General features: G+C 38.6%; 2 protein-coding genes across 2 annotated transcripts; both read left to right on the plus strand.

Moving 5' to 3' along the window:
* Window positions 1–3,257: 3,257 nt before the first annotated feature.
* On the plus strand, window positions 3,258–7,461 carry LOC308429929 (beta-defensin 39-like; the record flags this gene model as incomplete). The annotated part of the gene is made up of 2 exons (XM_080928963.1): window positions 3,258–3,312; window positions 7,301–7,461. 2 exons carry the CDS (start codon window positions 3,258–3,260, stop codon window positions 7,459–7,461), a joined length of 216 nt encoding a protein of 71 aa, XP_080785089.1.
* Window positions 7,462–16,064: 8,603 nt separating this feature from the next.
* Window positions 16,065–18,365, plus strand: LOC308429930 (beta-defensin 38-like; the record flags this gene model as incomplete). Its single annotated transcript, XM_080928964.1, has 2 exons — window positions 16,065–16,125; window positions 18,235–18,365. The coding sequence occupies 2 exons, from the start codon at window positions 16,065–16,067 to the stop codon at window positions 18,363–18,365; spliced, it is 192 nt and encodes a 63-aa protein (XP_080785090.1).
* Between the last annotated feature and the right edge of the window lie 3,273 nt (window positions 18,366–21,638).

A 21,638-nucleotide genomic window follows, 5' to 3' on the forward strand; every position in this document is an offset into this window, starting at 1 on the left:
TCTAAGCCCACAGAAACCATCCAGGCTCAGCTGGCTTAGACTGTAAGGACAGCCCTACCCTGTGCTTTGCAGTTGTCAACAAGGTTCTACCTTCCCTAGGCCTGTTTCAGCTCCTCTTCCTCCATCACTGGTGTTCCAAGGGTAACCATGGATACAGTGTCTCACCTCCTCTTTTGGAGATCCATGAAGATGCAAAACATGCTTTCCAACCTCCTGTGTCTGCCTGTCACCATTGCCGACTGATTATGAGAAAGGGGAGAGAAAGAAGTGTGAATTTTCTCTTTTGCAATATCCAGAAAAATTGTGCTCAGACCAGCACTTGGTACCATCACTCTGCCAACTTGGCTAACAGGGTTCGATGCCAAAACATCTTGAATGACCTCCAGTGCTGACATGCCCTGCAAGGGCAGACCCACACAGAGATCATTAAAAAGGATATTTTGTTATCAGCCTGGTCTCTACAACTCAATAATCTCAGTTAGTTTGGGTAGTCAAGCAAAGCTCTTCAAAGATGCTCCTTCCAGTTAAACTACTTCTACAAAGCACATCTTGGATCTTTCTAATTAATCATAAATATGCAAACAAGAACTAGAGTGGGGGGGGGGCATGTGCACCTGAAAACGAGGCTCCGAAAAGCCTGTAGAGACTGCTGCTAACATGGGGCAGCACAAGACAGTGATGAAATCTCCTGGTCAACATCAGAGGCTAGAAAGAAGGCACTTGATATTTAGGAGTTACTGTTAGATCAGAAAAATTAAATACATGTGAAAAACTTACAAAGTAAAAGAAGTGAGGCAGGGGATAACGCATATTTTAACACATTTAGGAAATTCTTTAACAGAAATAGAAAACACAGCCGGATAAGCTAACTATGACGGCCTGAGATGTGCACACGATAAAGCCCAGCAAAATGCAAGCACGGGTGGGGGACTGGCACACGGAAGCTAAGAAGCTACTGGAAAATTCATGGCAACTGGTGAAATGAGTCTCAGAATGTTTTTCCCTCAGGAAAATGGTTCCCAAACCCAAGCCGTGGAAGATGGCCCTATACCCGTATACATGCAGGCAGCATTAAGCGAACCTAGTGGGTTTTATTTTTAACGAACACACAAAGTTCAAAGTGTTCAAAGCAAAGACAGAGTGTTTGATGGGTTGTAAGAGGAATTCAAGGGGAAAGAATTTGTGGTGGATTTGATGAACACACATTACATGTTGTGTTTCTTAGTTGTCACTGATAGATAGAACTATTGATTTCTCTTTGACAGTTTGTCAAACTGTCAAACCTATCACCTCCTAGTAATATGAAAACTAGTTTTAATAGAGAAGTCCTCCAGGTTAGCTACAGCCCTGAAAGATACCCATGAAGATGCAGTAGTGGCTTCATGTCTTGGTGGTAACCAAAAGTTCTACAATTGGACATAAATCTGACCCAAGTGGAAGGAAATCATACTAGAAGAGTTTAATAGAAATGCAAGATGAGGACAGTTTTCAAACACAACAGAACTATAACTTTTCATTCTATACACCCCCTTTTAGGAAATGTGTGGTGAATATGTTCTCATGACAGTGATGTTCTGTTTCAAAGGGAAAGTATACTATGATGAGCACAGTTCCCCAATGGTGGGAGGTATGGATATGTCAATGTGCACTCCATCTCTATTAAAATGTTTTATAGGAACTAAACATCAAAGAAGTAAGGGGCCAAAATCATTTTCACAACTCTGAATATAATCACCAATATACAACACCAGATTGTTATGAGGTTGGTCTGTAGAAAGCTCATCCTCGAATGGAAGAACAGAGAGGCTAAGACAAACCACACCAGAGGATCAGAATTGGCCTTACTGAGAGATACAGGCACTGCTTCACTTCCTCTTGTGAGGGACAAAGGAGGACACAGACAAGAAACATGCTATGAAACACTCTTGCCCACAGATGACACTGAATCTAGTTGACTTTACAAGTCTCTACTGCTAAGGAGTTAAAGAGAGCAGGAAATGATTCCTCAGACAATCAGTCCAAGACAGAGTGTAAGGCAGTCTAGAAGAAAAAGAACCTAGTTTTTCCATATAACCTAAAAGTAAAAGAAGGGCATTTTAAATTATAATACAGAAAAGAGTAAAGAATTTTAAACTACGAGGCAGAAAGGAGTGAAGACCAGCATGCGGTCATGTTGGGATCTACAGTGAGGAGACCCCTGCCTCTACAGTCAGTGAGGACATTTGTACTCGGGGACAAGCAGCATTACAAACTTGGTCATTTGTAATGATGGATGACATTGGACAGTATCAATAGTTTGACACCTGAGCTTGTAAAAGGTATCCTAAAAATCAAAAATTAAAAATTTTCAATATTTGGTATTATCATTTTGCTATTCACTTAAATGTCTGTGATAGCTGTCCAGTTCTGTCCTGAGAGATTGAAAAGCACAGACAGCTGTGTGTCAAAGAAACCAGAATAACAAGGGCTGACAGAAAAGGAGACAGGAACCAGGCTCCTGGTTTCCAGCCTCCTTTTAGTTGATTCTGACCAGGGATTAGAATGCTACATTTGTAGGCTGTTCTTAATATACATGGAAATATTCAAGATCAATTTCCACTAAAAGTTTGTGATGTATCTACAATGTTTTTAAATAGAGCCATTCATACCATAATAACATGAAAGTCTGGGGAAATATCTTTTTCTGCTGCCTATATTTGTCCTGAATTATAAAACAACCAAGGTGCTGAGGTGGAGAGGGTGGTTGGAGAGGGAGCACCTTCATGGAAGCAAGTGGAGGGAGAGGGGAAAGGTGAGTGGGTAGAAATCAGATAACATTTGAAATGTAAATACAGAAAATACTCAATAAATTTAATTTAAAAAGTAAAAAATAAAATGTCTAGCCAAAAAAATTAAAAATTAAAATTAAAACAACCAGTATATGTACAATGAGTAAAACTAACTACCATGTAACTATAAGTTTTAAAACCGCGGGAGTACCTTTATTTTGAGAAAAAAAAAATGTGTGTTTCCTATGGAGCATTTAAGAATCCTGTTGAGATAAGAGGCAATTAGCAGATCCAGGATGAGAGCAAAATCTATGCCCAGGGAAACAGACAGAGTGACCTCAGGATTTAAGTCTCAGGATAACCTGTAAAGGTTAGCCACTGGACCATAGCTTTAATTGCCACTCCTCTTTAGGCCTCATCTCAGAGGTTACTTATTGCTGCCTTTCCTAGCTCTGGTCTTATCTTTAATCAGCTCTGTGTGCATCAAGCATGAAGATCTGCTTTCTACTAATCCTCTTTCTGTCCTGCTTCCAGATTAACCCAGGTAAGTACCAAGACCTGCTGGACCCCTGACCAGACCTGGGTACACTGGGCCATAGAACAGGTGAAAAATGAGTTTGGTGTGTAAGGAATAATCCACAGGAGAGCTTTCCTAAGGTCAACACCCCACAGCCAGTGTCCTCAGGGGCTTCAGCCTGTGTCCTAGGTATCAGATAATAAGCCTGAGCAGAATGAAGAGCTAGTAATAGAGATTTTCCAACATCTTCCACTCCCTTCCTGTCATGGTCATCTAGAAAATATATTTTGTAGAAACCATTCTTCTTTACAGCCAGGAAGTCATAGCTCACCAAGAGGACAGATGTCTATCAGGAGATAGGGAGCCATCCCCTTTTCATGGGCCCATTTAACACATGATGGAAATAAACTGACTAATGAGGAATATGAACTTGATGTGTTAGATAAAGTAATTTGGCGACAGACAACTAATGTCTTGAAAGGCTGTGTGTAGGAAGCACAAACTTAGAATGAAGTAGAAGGTCTCCAGGTTTAAATTTTCCTCACAGTGTCCCTGTGGGGGTAAAAGGGAGTAACGATACCTATTCTTGGGGATATAGTGTACCCTAATCGCATGACCAGCGTTCAGTAGGTCAAAATCCCAATCCAAGCCAAGAGTTGGGATGTCGTTATGAAGGAAGCCTTGAGATTGATTGCTGAAAGGAGGTTAAAGAGAGGATCATGAATCCCAAGAACAAAGTCAAGAATGCTTTGAGATCACACATGTGTAACATTGGACAACCCTAAAGGTTTTCAAATAGTACAAGGACATATGGAAAATAAATTTTTAGAATATGATATGTATGCAGGCCAATAAGAATTGAGCACAAATAAAAAAGATGATCCACTTGATATTACATTTAGCAAATTTTTGCCTTCCCATGTTGTTAACTGTAAAATACGGCTCTGTCAGAGGCATTCTTAAATCTGAAATCTCCTTCTTCCTTTCACTAAAAGCTGAATATTCATATCGTTGAGACTAGGTCCATTTGGTGACTTTGAAATGAGGCAATGATGGGGATTCCAGGACACAGCATTCTGGGGTTCCAATTTCCACCTGCTGTGTCTACTACTAGGTGCCTCAACAAGAAATTTCCCTATGACCTAAAGGGCTCACTTCTACCTTTCTGACCTGGCCATGTTGTCCTTCAGTTATAAGTTTGAGAAACAAAGACTAAAGAAAAACTGAGGTCAGAAGGCCTTGCATGAGCTGATGGTTCATGCCAAGTGAGTTTAATAAGTAGCACAGGTTTTATACATGTTTTGCAGGAGAAAAAAAGGGACAGAGTTAGAAGAAAACTATCATACAGTGGGACAAAGTTAGCAGAAAACTAGTCAATCATTATGGCACAAGTTGAACACAGAATATCTCAAGTGGGTCAAAGAATGAGCACACAGTGCCCTTGGCACTGATCAAAGCCTTGATTCATTAAAGCCCCAGGACCCAGCCCCCATTGGAGAATTTGCTTTGGTCAAGAACACAGAGGTAGCTTGCCTTTTATCGGGGTCTCTGAGAAAGCCATGGATCAGCCAGGCTGTCAATACCAACCTCTGAAACATTCCCCCAGAATCTCCCACAGATGCATTCAGAGTCCACCTGGACACCGTATGCCAATTGTGTAAGAAAATAGCACTCCAACCTGCCATTGGTCTCGCTAGGGCATCTGCTTAGAAGGACAAGGGGAGGCACACCTGTTGTCTATTGTGACCCCTTAACAAAAATTTCTTTCTTCATTTCCAGTTGAATAATGCCAATGGTCTGTCTCCTACACACACATTTGAGTAGGGAATGGAGGAGAAATGGAATCAGGAGAAAAACATGTACATTGAGAGCCTCTGAATGTGATAGTAATGTTTACACATTTCATAACAGTAAGACATCATCTCTTGTGCTAAAGATTTTAGATTAAAAACTCTACGAAGACATCTGATGTCCATTGACCCAATACAAACTTTTCAAGAAACAAACACATTTCCCAGTGACTTTTATTTCAGAAAACTAGATTTTAAACTCAGCAGAATGTAGCTTTCCTTTCGTGGGATAATTGAAAAGCATTCGGTTTCCTGGGTACTCAGTGTTTCTATGTAAACAAGGGAAAAGAGAATGATTCTTGGTAAACAAAAGACAGAAAAAAATGGCTAGTTGTCCGCCAAGGTAAAATGATCAGAATTAGAATGTGAGAAATGGCTGAGATCAATTCAGCTCCTTCCTTCGTAAATCTGAGATGCTGCAGCCCAGGCAAGCTGAGTGGATAACCAGCATCAGTGAATAAGGAGGTTTGAAACATAGAATGTAACTGAATTACTTCACACAATGCCCATGGGTATTTCTTTCTTGTGATTAACACAAGTCAGTAAGGAAAAGGCCAGAAAGTGATTCTTGTGGAGCAGCAGAATTATTCCATTAACTGAGATAAGAAGATGTGCCCATTAATAATGTCATCATTTTCTAGCTTAGGGCCTGGATTGTAAAAAGAGTACAGAAGGTGAACGAAACACTGGAGTGCAAGTTCATTCTCTCCCCCCTTTCCCTCTCTCCCTCTCTCCCTCTCTCCCTCACCCCCCCCCCCTCTCTCTCTCTCTCTCTCTCTCTCTCTCTCTCTCTCTCTCTGTGTGTGTGTGTGTGTGTGTGTGTGTGTGTGTGTCCCTCTCCATGATTTTGAATGAGCTGTCACTACTAACTGCTTCCAGTTCCTGCCACCTTGGTTCACTTGTAATGATGAACTATAACTTGTAATTATAGACTAAGCCTTTTCTCTCATAAGTTGTTTTTGTCAGAATGTTTTGTTATAGAAAATAGAAAGGAAACTAGGGTGAGCCACAGTCAAAACTCAAAGTACAATAAATGAGTGAACCTTTATGGATTTCTCCATTTTATATAGTCCATGATGCCTGCCTGGGAATGGCCCCATCCACAGTTAAAATGGGTCATCCAACAACAATTAATACAATCATAATAATCTCGTACAGGCATCAAAGAGGCCCATCTGCTGTCTAGGTTTTGTCAAAGTAACAGTTTAATAAAACAAATAAACTGATTCAAAACAAAGAGGAGAAACATGTATATATATATATATATATATATCAATATATATATCAATACATATATTGATGATGTCATTAATAAAAACAAATGCAGCAATGTCTTTTCAAAACTTAATGTCTATTGCTCTTCCCACTACCAGACAGTCAGCTGCAAGAATTTCACCATGGAACATAAAATACGCTAATCCTGCTCACAGAATTTTCTCAGCACAGACTGCACCACAGAAGATCACAAAACCTGGAGGTCACCTCTTGAGGGTCTGACTGGAGATGATCACTGTAGAGGCCAACATTAGATTTAGGACATTGCTCTTCCAACAATCAAACACAAGGGAAGTCAGAACCTGTAGAATGTAGAGAAAGGCTATGAGGCAGAACTCAGGAAGATGGATTTAGTGTGAGCAAGTGGGGGCCTTTGGCTGTGATGCTTCTCAGAGAGTTCTGGGGTGGGAAAGCAGAGAGTTGCTCCATTTCTTCCCACCACCATAGCTCCCCTGTCCCACTGAAGAGTTTGTGATGATTAGAATGTTCTACATCCAGAGATTGTGGTTCTTTCTTTTCTCTCAGCATCTAAGAGGATGAAAAAGGAGCCTGTCTGTGAATCAAATACATGCTGACTTAAATAATAAATTCTAAGCCAGTAAAGCCCATAGAATGAGACTTGTCTCAAAAAGAAATAGAAAACAAAGTATTCTCCATTTGCTTTCCAATGTAATAACCATAAGCTAAGCAATGGGACTCTCCCTAGTAATTGATTTCAGAGCAAATATGATTTTATTAGTGGCTTTAAACATCAATTGTAGAAATTTTTCTTAAAATGATAAATGTTTTCCATATACTCTGTGGAGAAGTCTCCTACCTTCCGCAAACACGCTAAAAAATCACTGCATCTTCAGCAAATGGTCTGATGTTTGTTTCTCATTTTCTTGCAGTTTCTGGTGCTGATTCAATAAAATGTTTTAAAGGGAAAAACACTTGTCACTCCGACCAATGCCCATATTTTCAAGATGAGGTCGGCACATGCTATGATGGGAAAGGCAAGTGTTGCCAAAAACGCCTTTGGTATATCAGAGTTCCAAGGAAGAAGGTGTAACCATTGCTATAATAAAGAAACACACCCTGATGTGTAGCTTCTTCATACTGAAATGAGCCAACTATAAATCTGTATTGAGTTAACAAAATGTGGGTTATTTTAGGACCCGTGCAGTGAAGGACAGACCAGCCTAAATCCATGTCTGATAAAGTAAAAATATGGCAAGGAATTAACCTAATACAATTTCATTTGATATTTCTAGAAATGTACTATTGAACACCATCTTGTCTGAATAGGAATTCACCTCAAGAGAAATCAGGGTCATGGAGCCACCTCTATCTAAATTAGTTGATGCAGCCAGAGCTTGTTCAGATTAAACCATCACAACCACCCTGAGGCCTCCCTCATATTTACAGTTTCCCTGACACCTTTAGATTCAATTATAATCATTGTGTTTAGGTTTCTGAATCCCTGGCCAGCATTTCCATCCCAAGTTGAGACCAACAAAATGATACTTGCAACACTCTTCACAGATACTGATGGCTTTATGCCTTTAATCCACTAACTTGTTTCTCACATTAATACGAAAAGACTTTATACATAGGAGGCACCCATTGTCAGTGAGCAGCGAGTAAAAGTAATTTTGTGTGCTGACATGAAGGAGAAAACAATTACTCCTACCTTTTTAATAGGGAGATCTTTAGTGATGTCATCCTAATAACTACACATAGAATGTGAGTCCTTTCTACATCACTGACACACAACATTAAATGTAAAATTATCCACTAGGAAAAACTACATTATTTGATCTGACCTGATTCGAATTTTAGGGGAACAGCTGCAATACCCTACTTAAATTTCATTCTCACATGTTATATCCAAATTATCTTCTATAAATCAGGAAATGAGAACAGCGTTCCATAAGACAGTTTGCATCCTTATGAGTAATACTGTGCGACTCATCTTGTGCACTGGTTAGAAGTCAAGGCTCATTGTGTATATACTGAAATACAGAGAAGCTGGAAAGGTCCTGAGAAAACCCAGGATGAGCAAAGCCTTTACCAAAACTTGGCCATTACCATTTACTTAGCCAAGAAAGTTAGTTTTCTCAAAAGTGGTTAGGGGTTGATTTTAGGGGCCTGAGTTTAGCGCTTCCAAGTTTCCAGTTTCAGAATGGTCCATGTAAAAAGGCTGGCCTTTTTGAATGCACAAAGACTTCATAAGGTAGATACAGAATAACCCTACCTACCTCAAGTCCAGCACTAGAATCTAATTGTTTTCTAGTTAATGTCTTCATTGTAATTAGATACATATTATGATCCAACAATTCAATGTAGCCTTTACCCTGGCCACTCACAGGATTAAATCCTAGGTTTCAGTTTCAGCCCCTTGTCTCATATTATATAGAAAATGAACAAATAATGGATTGAAGATTTCAATGTGAAAACTCAGACTAAAAAACAGGAAACAAATATGGTACAAAATCTCTGAAACACTGCTTGGAAAGACACTTCTATAGCCAAGAATGATACACATTTATATCAAAAATAAGCAAATGAGGGTAGTTCAAACTCAAAAACTTTTTCATAAGAAAGTGGATAAGAGAATAAGAAGGATGCCATAAACTAGTCAAAATGTAAACACAACATATATCTAATAACTTGTAACATCCAAATTATAGTAGGAAATAAGACAATAAAGAGAAATGCAGACTTAATGGGAAGAGAAGCCCTTGGTCCTGCCAATGCTCAATGCCCCAGTATAGGGGAATGTCAGGGTGGGGAGGCAGGAGTGGGTGGGGGCACCCTTATAGAAGCAGGAGGAGGAGGGATGAGATATATGGAGGGGAAACAGGGAAAAGATATAACATTTGAGATGTAAATAAAATATATCAGAAAGGGGGGCACAATTAAAACAATGCCAAAGAACCTGGACACATGCATAGACTGATATGCAAATGACAGTTGTCAATAAAACAATGCTCAGCATCACTAATCACTAGGAAAATAAATATTAAAACCCGAAGGAGAGGCCACCTCACTTCTATTAAAAATACCAACACCAGAGAAACAGGATGGTGCTAGATGAAGATGCACAGATAGATGATCATTTCCACACTGTTCCTGGCAGGGGATATAAAATATTGCATAAACATCAGCTCCCCTGTGGATGCCCTCAGAACAACTTCTGGGCTATATGCTACTGTAGTAGCCTTGAACCAACACAAACCCAAAATAACTGAAAGAAAATATGCCCAAAATATATCTGCACTCATTCATTAGATCATAATAATTCATAATGATCAAAATGTGTAATTTCACTTCCCTACCGGGGCCAGATTAGCAATATGGTATACACCCAAATACTAGAGACTGCTTGCCTCCCAAGAGGTCCACAGAAACCAAAGACACAGGTGAGAATTTAGTCTAAATATTCCATGACTAAACCATATTTAAATAATATTTTACTACTAATCTAGTAATTAGGATTAAAAAGGATACTGGAACAAAATTCTCAATAGAAGGAGGGTAACTACGCCAAGGAAACATAAGAAATTAAACATTTCACAGAAAACCCAAAAGAAGAAAATTATTCACACATAACACTACCTCCAGCCAAAAAATAACAAGGACTAGAAATCATCTCTCTTTAGAATCTCTCAACATCAATGGAATAAATTCCACAATTAAAAAAAAACACAGGCTAAAAGACTAGATACATAAAAAGGAAGCAGCATTTTGCTGCATACAAGAAACACACATCAATGACAAAGACAAACACTACCTCAAAACAAAAGGCTGGAAAAAAAAGTTTCCTAAGCAAATGATCTCAAGAAACAAGTTAGAGTTGTCATTCTAATGCTCAATAAAATTGACTTTCAATCAAAAGTTATTGAACAAGATAGAGAAAGACATTTCATGTTCACTAAAGGAAAAGACACCAAGAGGAAGTCTCAATTCTGAACATTTTTGTCCCAAATGCAGGGGCACCCACATTTCTAAAATAAACTCTACTGAAGCTCAAAACACACAATAGAACATCACACAATAATAGTGGGAGCTTTCAGCACCCCACTCTCACCAGTTGACAGGTAATTGAAACAGAGACTGAACAGAGACACAGTGAAACTAACAGAAGTTATGGAGCAAATGTATTTAATAGTTATCTACAGAATATTTCACCCCAAAACAAGAGAATTTTTCTTCTTCTCAGAAACTCATGGAACCTTATCCAAAATAGAGAATATAATCAGACATAAAACAAGCCTCAACTGACACAAGAAGAATGGAAAATCCCCTGCATTCTATCAGACCGATTGAAGCTAGACTTCATTAACAACAGAAATTTCACACACTCATGAAAGCTAAACAGCTCTCTGCTCAATGATACCTTGGTCATGGAGGAAGTAAGAAAATATATAAAAACTTTATAGAATTCAATAAAAATGAAGACACAACATACCCAAACATACGGGACACAATGAAACCAGTGTTAAGAGGAAATTTTATAATACCAGGTGCCTTCATAAAGGAACTGGAGAAATTCCATACACACAACTTAGCACCACATGTAGAAGCTCTAAAACAGAGAGAAGCAAATATACCCAAGAGGAGTAAATATCAAGGTTAATAATAATCAAACTCAGGGATGAAATCAACCAGTTAGAAACAGAGAGAATGAGACAAGGAATCAACAAAACCAAGAGCTGGTTCTTTGAGAAAATCAACAAGATAGAAAAACCCTTAGCCAACTTAACTAAAGGGCACAGAGACAGTATACAAATTTAAAAATCAAAAATGAAAAGAAAGATGTAACAATAAAAACTGAAGAAATTCAAAAAATCATCAGAATATATTATCAACTACAATAACCTATACCTTACAAAAATGGAAAATCTAGATGAAATGAACAATTTTCAAGACAGAAACCATGTACCAACTTAAATAAAGATCTGATCAACTACTTAAACAGCCCCATAGCCCCCGAGGAAATAGAAATAGTGAGCAAAACTTCCCAATCAAAAAAGAAAAAGAAAAAAAATAAGTCCAGGGAGAGATGGCTTTAGTGCAGAATTCTACCAGACCTTCAAAAAAGAGATAATGCCAGTACTCCTCAAACTATTACACAAAATAGAAACAGAAGGAAGTAACACTAACTATGAAGCCACAATTACACTGATACCTAAACCACATGAAGACCCAACAAAGAGAACTACAGACCAACCTTGCTTATGACTATCAATGTAAAAATACTCAATAAAATTCCCATAAACCAAATCCAAGAACATATCAAAACCACCACTCACAAAGATGAAGTAGACTTTATCCCAGGGATACATAGATGGTTCAATTTACAAAAATCCAACAATGTAATATACTATATAAACAAACTCAAGGGGGAAAACCACATGATTATCTCATAAAATGCTGGAAAAGCCTTCAAAAAATACAATACCTCTGCATGGTAAAAGTCATGAAAAGATCAGGAATTCATGGCACATACCTAAACACAGTAGAAGCAATATACCAAAAGCCAACATCAAATTAAATAGAGAGAAACTAGAAGCAGTCCCACTAAAATCCCACCAGACAAAGCTGCCCACTCTCTCACTATCTATTCAATATTGTATTTGAAGTTCTAGCAAGAGCAATTAGATAACAAAAGGCAATCAAAGGAATATAATTTGGAAAGGAAGAAGTCAAACAATCACTATTTTCAGATGATATGATAGAATACATAAGCCACCACAAAAATTCCATCAGAGGACTACAACTGATAAACAACTTCAGTAAAGTGGCAGGATATAAAATCAAACAAATTAGCAACTTTATACAAATAAAAAGCAGGCTTAAAAAGAAATTAGGGAAATAACACCTTTCACAATAGCCACAAATAGTATAAAATATCTTGATGTAACTCTGGCCTACCAAGTGAATGATCTGTATGACAAGAACTTCAAGTCTCTGAAGAAAGAAATCAAAGAAGACCTCAGAAGAAGAAAAGATGTCCCATGCTCATAGATTGGTAGGATTAATATAGTAAAAATGGCCATCTTACCAAAAACAAACTATAAATTTCATGCAATTCTCATCAAAACTCAAACACAATTTTTCACAGATATGGAAAGAGCAATTCTCAACATCATCTGGGGAAAAAAATCCAGGGTAGACAAAACAACTCTCAACAATAAAAGATCTTTTGGGGGAATCACTATCCCTGACCTCAAGCTGTACTACAAAGCAATAGTGATAAATACCACATGGTATTGGTACAGACACAGTGAGGTTGATCAATAAAATAGAATCAAATAACCAGAAGTAAACCCACGCATCTATGGACACTTGATCTTTAACAAAGAAGCCAAAAATATACAGTGGAAAAAAAGCATCTTCAATGAATGGTGCTAGTCTGACAGTCTGTATGTAGATGAATAAAATTATTTATCATACATTATTTTGCATACATCTCAAGTCCAAGTGGATCAACGACCTCAACATAAAACCAGATACACTGAATCTAATAGAAAAGAAGATGGGAAAGAGCCTCAAACTCATTGGCCAGGAGGAAATTTTTCAAACAGAACACCAATGACTCAGGCTCTAAGATCATCAATAGGTAAATGGGACCACATGAAACTGAAAAGCTCCTATAAGGCAAAAGACACAGTCAATAAGAAAAATCAGCCACCTACGGATTAAGGAAAAATATTCACTAACTCTACATCCAGTAGAGGGATAACATCCAAAATATATAAGATGTCAAAAAGTTAATCTCCAAAAAACCCAAATAACCCAATTAAAAAAATGGGGTTCAGAGCTAAACTGAGAATGCACAACAGAAGAATCCTGAATGGCTGAGAAGCACCTAAAAAAATGTTCAAAGTCCTTAGTTATAATAGAAATGAAAATCAAAGTGACCTTGAGATTCTACCTCATATCAATCAGAATGGCTACAACCAAAAACTCAAGTAACAGCACATGCTTGTGAGAATGCTCAGAAAGAGGAACACTCATCCATTGCTGGTAGGATTACACACTGGCACAACCACTCTGGAAATCAGTCTAGAAGTTCCTCCAAAAATTAGACATAATACCACCTGAGGACCCAGCTATACCACTCCTGGGCATATACCCAAAAGATACTCCAATACATAACAAGGACACATGCTCCACTATGTTTATATCAGCCTTAGTTATAATAACCAGAAGCTGGAAACAACTCAGATGTCCCTCATCTGAAGAAGTGATACAGAAAATGTAGTTCATTTATACACAGGAATACTGTTCAGCTATTAAAAATGAAAAAAAAATCACAAATTTTTGCAGGCAAATAGATGAGACTAGAAAATATCAATCTAAGTAAGGTAACCTAGACCCAAAAGGAAATGCATATGTAATCACTGGTAAGTGGTTACTAACTGAAAAGTACAGAATACCCCGGATACAGTCCACAGACCTTAAGAAGTTTAAAAGCAGGAAGACCCAAATGAAGATGCTTCAATCCTGAGTAGAAGGGGAAACAAAAGAATCATGGGAGGCAGAGTGGGAGAGGGACCTGGGTGGAAGAGGGGAGGGGAAGAGGAAATGGAGAACAGAATCAGTTATGTGGGTTGGGAGACAAGAAAGAAGTCCAGAGAGCTAGAAGAATAAAAAGAAATATTCTGTGGTTGGTCCGGGGGTAGTAGGTGAGGGAACCCCTAGAAAGTCCCAGAGAATTGGGAGGTGAGAGGCTCCAAAGACTCAATTATCCAAAATGACCAAAAGTAGGTAGAATAAACTGAAAGAGTCCACCTCTAGTAGATAAACAAGGCCTCAAGTGGGGGGACAGGGTTACCACGTCACAATCAAAATTTCTGATGCAGAATTGCTCCTATGTAAAAGAAACTGCAGGGATGGAGAAGACACTGAAGGAAAGGCCGTCCAGTGACTGGCACACCTTGCAATCCGTCTCATGGGAAGCAACAAGGCTTGATCACTGATGCTGTGAAGTGTGTCCTCACTTGGACCTCACTTACAGACAGGAGCCTAGCATGGCTGTCCCCTGAGACATGGCCTACCAGCAGCCGACTAAGACAGGCCTCTCGGAATGCCAAACTTCAGCTGCCCTCCTTGACCTTTCCATGCCACTGAAACCAGTAACACCTGTCCAATACTTACACATCACCAAGACCTATATTCAGCACAAGGTCTATATCTGGAACATAGCTCCTTTGTGCTCTCAGAAAGCACTTCCCAGAAAAATCTCATCACAGTGGCCCTGGTCTTTCCTTAGTCACTGCTAATTTCTTAGCTCCAGCTAACCAGCTTCATTTATCCAAGTAACTCCTCGTTCTGATTCTAAAACCAGAGCCATGTGGCTAAAGCTTCTAAGTTGTTCTGCTTGCTAAGGCTGGAACATGGCCCCTTGTTCTATTTCATGTTGATATGCTATTTCAAATGGAAAGTATACTGTGATGAACATAGTTAATTAATATTGAGGGATATGAACTTCTCAATATAGCTTAACAACATTATCTGCACTTCATCTCTATTAAAACCTTTCCATAGTAAGGAGACATCTACGAAAAAAAGAGGCAGGATTATTGTTCAACTCTGAATATAATCACAAATATAGCCCATTAAATTGTTACTGAGCTGGACTGTAAAAAGCTCATCCTGGAAATGAAGAACAGAGAGGCTAAGACAAACCATACCAAAAGTTCCGCCTTGGCCTTACTGAGAGATACAGGCACTACTGCACTTCCTCTTGTGAGGGACAAAGGAGGACACAGACATGAAACATGCTATGAAACACTCTTGCCCACAGATGACACTAATCTAGTTGGCTTTCAGATCTCATTGATAATCTAAAAATAGCAGGAATGAAGAAGAGACCAACAGCACTACAATCTTTGTCATCTGTAATGATGGGAGACTTTGGACACCATCAGCAGCTTAACACCTGAACTGGTAAAAAGTACCCTATATTGGAATCAAAAATAAATATTTTAACATTTAAATGTTTTTGTTTTACTAGTTACTTAAGCTCTGTGATAACTGTCTAGTGCTGCCTCTAGAGGTTGAGAAGCATACACAGCTGTGTGTCAGTGAAATCATGGGGATATTGGGTGACAGAAAGGGAACCTGACTACTGGTTTCCACTCTTCTTTTGGTTGACTCTGATTAGGGTTTAGAATGTTACATTTGTAGCAAATTCTTGACATGAGAATCTGGTGAAGACATCTCCCTCTGCCTCCTACCCAAGTCCTGCACTGTAAGACAGCTAGGACACAACCATAAGTGAAACCAATCAATGTAGAACTGTGGCAACTTTAAAAACCTTGGCAATAAACATACTTTAAGGAAGCAGTTTGAGTTACCTATGGAGTATTTATGAGTTCTGCTTAGATAAGTGGCACTTCGCATTTTCAGTAGGAGAGCAAAATATAGGCCCAGTCAGCAGAGACAGAATGCCCTCAGGATTTGAGTTTCCTCCAGATATACTCTGTGAGGCCTAGCCATTGGACAGTCACTTCAGATTGCCACTCCTCCTTATGTCCCCTCTTGAAGATTACTTATTCCCACCTCTCTATTAGGACAGGTGCACTCTGTGTTCTTGGTTCATCTTTGAGCTAAGTTTTCCAGTTCTTGCCTTGACTTGAATCATCTCAGTGTACAGCAATCATGAAGCTCTCCTTCTTTCTGCTGCTGGTACTCTCTGTATACTTTCTCCAGATCAGCAAAGGTAAGTGCCAAGACCTGAGCTGGGTACACCGGGTACACAAACAGGTGAAAAATGAGTTTTGAGTCGAAGGAACAATCAGCATTAGAGCATTCCTAGGGTCAACACCCTGCAGCCAACAGCCATCAGGGCCCAGGGATCTGGGCAATGAGCCTGGCAAGAACAAAGAGCTAGAAATAGAAATTTCCCAAGATCTTCAACCCCCTTCTTGTCATGGTCATCTAAAAAATATTCTTTGTAGAAACCATTCTTCTTTACTTACCCCCAGGAAAATGCCCCAAGAGGCCAGATTTCTATCAAGAGTCGGGCACCTGTTCCTTTACGGCCTTTCGCAGGCCCATTTAACACATGACTTCAATACAATGGCTAGTGGGGAATATGAACTTGATGTTTTAGATTAGGTAAGTTTATGGCAGATGATGCATGTCTTGAAAGGCTGTGTTTAAGAAACATAGACTTATAACAAAATACAAAAACTCTCATTTTAAAGTATGCCTCACAGTGTCCCTGTGAATAACAAGGAGTCATTTCTTGGATAGATAGTCTACCCCAATCATATAACATATGTTCAGAAAGTCAAGAGTCCAATCCAGGGAATGAGGAATCAAGTTAACCTTCATCACTGCATAGAAAAGTCTTGAATTCCTAATATAACTGAATTACTTCACACAAAGCCCCATAGCTAATTCTTTCTTGTGATTAACAGTTCAGTAAAGGAAAAGCCAGAATTTTATTATATACATTAGCAGAATGAGGTGGTCAGTCAAAGGTATATTTAGAAAGAATGAGAATCAAAACATTGGCAAGAAAATCCTTCATGGTCTGGGCATTGTCTTTGTGGGCTTCCTACTCTGTGAAGACATGGCCACATTTGTTATCTGTTAAATCAGGGAGACATTGAAAGAACTGTCTCAGTCTCTCCTTGGCTCTAACACAGTCCAATTCTATTAAATCTCTTCTGTTTAGCAATTGCCTTGGTTTCTTTTTCTGATGTGATATAATATTCTGGAAAAACAACAAATGGAGAACATCTTTATTTTACCTCACTGCTCTCTATATGATACACTGTGGGAGGGAAACCAAGGCAATGGGAGCTGAAGTAGCTGGTCACATTGTATCCACCTGATGGATACTGTTGTCTACTTGACACAATCTAGAGTGGCATGGGAAGAGAATGTCAATTAGAAATTGTCTAGATTGTAAGTGATTGTCTTAACTGAGGTAAGAAAATCTGCCTTTAAACATATCACTATTTTCAGGGTTTAGAGCCTGAACTGTAAAAGACTGCAGAAAGTGAGCTAAGTACTGGCATGCAAATGCTCTCTCTCCCTTCCTCCCTCTCTCCCTCTCTCTCTCCCCCTCCCTCCCTTTATCTACCTATCTCTCTTGCTCTTGCTCTCACTCTCTCACTATTACTCTCACACTGTCTTGCTTTCTTCCTCTCTTGCACTCTTCTCACTCTCTGTCTCCGTCTGACTCTCCTTTTCTCTTTTTCTCTCACTGTATATTTATATCTTCCTGTCTGTCTGTCTCCATGTCTATCAGTCTCTCCATCTCTCTGTCTCTCTCTGCCTCTCTCTGTGTGTATCTCTGTCTCTGTTTCTCTCTGTCTCTCTCTCTCTCCTTTTGATTGTGGTTTTGACAACGAACTTCTTCAACTTCCTGTCACCTTGATGTCTTTGTATTGTCCCACTGAAGAGTTTGTGGTGATTAAAATTTTCTACAGCTAGAGATCATGGTTCTTCCTTTAATCCCAACATCTAAGAGGATGAGTCAAAGCCACCCTGACCTAAATAATAAACTACAAGCCAGTGAGGCCTATAAAATGAGACCCTGTCTCAAAATAAATAGTAAAAAAAGTATTCTCCACTCACTTTTTTCTAATGTAATAACCACAACCTGTATGGCTAGTGGGCTGTGATACTCTCCCTGGTATGTTCAAGATGGCTCATATTTTATTAAATGTCCAGAATACAAGTTATGGAACTTTTTCTTTAAATCATAAAATTTTGTATGTACTGTGTATAGAACTCTTGTATGTTCAACATGCTGCGGGTGACTACAGCTATAGCCAAGAGACTAAAGTTTTTCTGTTTTCTTCTTTTCTAACAGCTACTGACCATGACACAACAAAATGTGTCCAAGGAAAAAACAGCTGTTACTACTTTGAATGCCCATGGCTGTCTACTAGTATTGGCACCTGTTATAAAGGAAAAGGCAAGTGTTGCCAAAAACGATATTAGTATACCAGAAGTCACAGCAGCAATGATGCTTTAATAAAGAAAAACACACTAAGTTGTAACTTCTTTATACTGAGTCTTCTGTAAATCCATATTGAGTTTTTAAATGTGGGTTGTTTTGGGGCACCTGCAGTGATGAACAGATCAATCCAAAATCCCTGTCTGGTCAAATAGAAATATGGCCATGAAATAAGCAAATATGATTCCATTTCATTTTTTCAAGAAATGTACTCATGAGGACCACTTTGCTCCAGTTCATATCAAATGGCACGAGGACAGAGCGGTGGTATGGAGCCACCTCTACCTAAATTAGTTGAGGCAGTCAGGGCTTGTTCAGATCAAACCATCACAACCACCCTGACGCCTCCCTCATATTTACAGTTTCCCTGCAGCCATTTCAATACAGTACTTACAGTTCTAGATAAAATAATAAAATAACAAATAGAGATCAAAGGGATACAAGTTGGAAAGAAAGAAGTCAAGGTGTCATGATTTGCAGATGATATAATAGTATACATAAGCAATTCCAAAAAAAAAAAAAAAAAAAAAAACCTACCAGAACTACAACTGATGAGCAAAGTGGTTGGATATAAAATTAACTCAAAAAATCAGTAAACTTCCTTTATATAAAGAACACATGGGCTGAGAAAGAAATAAGGGAAACAACTACCTTCACAATAGTCACAAACCATGTAGAATACCTTGGTGTAACTCTGACCAACCAAGTGAAACATCTGTAGGATAAGAAATTTAAATCCCTGAAAAAAAGAAATCAAAGAAGACCTCAGAAGATGGTATGCTCATGGGCTGGTAGAATTAACATAGTAAAAATAGTCATCCTACCAAAAGTAATCTACAGATTGAATGCAATCCCAATTAAGATTTAAACACAGTTCTTCACACACATATTCTCAATTAAGAACAATTCTCAACTTAATCTGGAAAAACAATAGACTCAGGATATCTAAAACAATCTTTAACAATAAAATAATTTCTGGAGGCATCACTATTCCTAACCTCGAGCTGTATTACAGAGCAATAGTGAGAAAAATTGTATGGTATTGGTACAGAGACAGGAAGGTGGGTAAATGGAATAAAATTGAAAACCCAGAAATAAATTCATATAACTATAATCACTTGATTTATGACAAAGAAGCCAAAATCATACAGTGGAAAAAAGAAAGCATCTTCAACAAATGGTGCTGGTCTAACTCACAGTCTGCTTGTAGAAAAGTGCAAATTGATCCATTTTCATTTTCTTATACAAAGCTCAACTCTAAGTGGATCATGGATCTCCACATAAAAACAGATGCATTGAATCTAATAGAAGAGAAAGTGGGAATGAGCCTCAAACACATCTGCACAGGGGAAATTTTCTTGATCAGAACACCAGTGGCTCAGACTCTAAGATCAAGAATTGATAATAATTGAAATGTAAATAAAGAGAATCTCCAATAAAATTTTTAGAAAAAGAATTAATAAAGGGGACCTCATAAAACTGAGAAGGTTCAGTAAGGCAAAGGAAACTGTCAATAGGACAAAATGGCTACCTACAGATTGGGAAAAAATGTTTACCAACCCTATATCCAAAGAGGGCTAATATCCAAAATACACAAAAAACTCAGGAAGTTAAACTTCAGAAAACCAAATAACCCAATTTTTAAAAAAAATGGGATACAGAGTTAAACAAAGAATTTTCAACTCAAGAATCTCGAATAGCCGACAAGTACCTAAAGAAATGTTCAATATCCTTAGTCATAAGAAAACACAAATCAAAATGACCCTGAGATTCTACCTCACACCTGTCAGAATGGCAAAAATCAAAAAGTCAAGTAACAGCAGATGCTGGTGAAGATGTGGAGAGAGGGGAACTCTCCTTCATTGTTGCTGGGATTACAAGCTCATATAACCACTCTGGAAATCAGTCTGTTGATTCCTCAGAAAATTGGAAATAGTTCTACCTGAAGACCCAGCTATACCACTACTAGGCATATATCCAAAAGATGCTCCAACACATAACAAGGACACATGCTTCATTATGTTCATAACAACTTTATTTATAATATCTAGAAGCTGGAAACAACCCAGATGTTCTCAATGGAAAAGTAAATACCAAAAATGTGGTACATTTACACAATAGAGTACTACTCAGTTATTAAAAACAATGACTATGTGAAATTCTTAGGCAAATGGACGGATGGAACTAAAAAATATCCTGAGTGAGGTATCCCAGACCCAAAAGTACATAAATGGTATGTACTCACTGATAAATAGATATTAGCCCAAAACTTCAGAATACCCATGATACAACTCACAGACTGTATGAATCTTAACAAAAAAGAAGGCCAAAGTGTAGATGCTCCAATCTCACTTACAAGGGAGAAAAAAAGTAATCACTGAAGGCAGATGGACAGAGGGAATTAGGTGGAAGAGGTTCTGCCAGTACTTGACTAAGACAGATGCACAACCAACCATTGGGCTAAGACTGCGGACCCCAATAGAAGAGTTGGGGGAAGGACTAAAGGAGCTGAAGGAGATTGCAACTCTACAAGAAGAACAATATCAACTAACTGGACCCCACAGAGTTCTCAGGGACCAAACAACCAACCAAAGAGTATACATGGGTGAGGCCATGGCTCCGACTACATACATAGCAGAGGACTGCCATATTTGACATCAATGGGAGGGGAGGTGTTTGGTCCTGTGGAGGCTTATTGCACTATTGAAGGGAGGCGCTGGAGGGGTGAGTAGAAGTGGGTAAGCACCCTCTTAGAGGTAAAGAAGGGCACAAGGTGGGGGGGGGGGGTTGGAGAGAAAACCAGGAAGTGGGACAACTGCCTCAAGAAGGACCAAAAAGAAAAAAGAACCACCAAGGCTGGCCCCCAGCACCCGGGCATATACCCAAAAGATGCTCCAACATCTCACAAAGACACTTTCTCAGCTATGTTCATAGCAGTTTTATTCTTAATAGCCACAAACTGGAAACAACCTAAATGTTCCTCAAATAAAGAATAGATGAAGAAAATCTTGGTACATCTACACAATGGAATACTATTCAGCAATTAAAAACCAAGGCATCATGAATTTTGTAGGTAAATTGATGGAACTTGAGAATATCATACTAAGTGAGGCAACCCAGACCCAAAAGGACATGCATGATATGTACTCAATTATAAGTTGATATTAACTATAAAATATAGGATGTCAATGCCATAATCCACAGATCCTAAAAAGCTAAACAATAAGAAAGGCCCAAGTGAAGAGGCTTGAATCTCA

Source organism: Micromys minutus, assembly GCF_963924665.1.
Source record: "Micromys minutus genome assembly, chromosome: 14".
NCBI classification, from domain to species: Eukaryota; Metazoa; Chordata; class Mammalia; order Rodentia; family Muridae; genus Micromys; species Micromys minutus.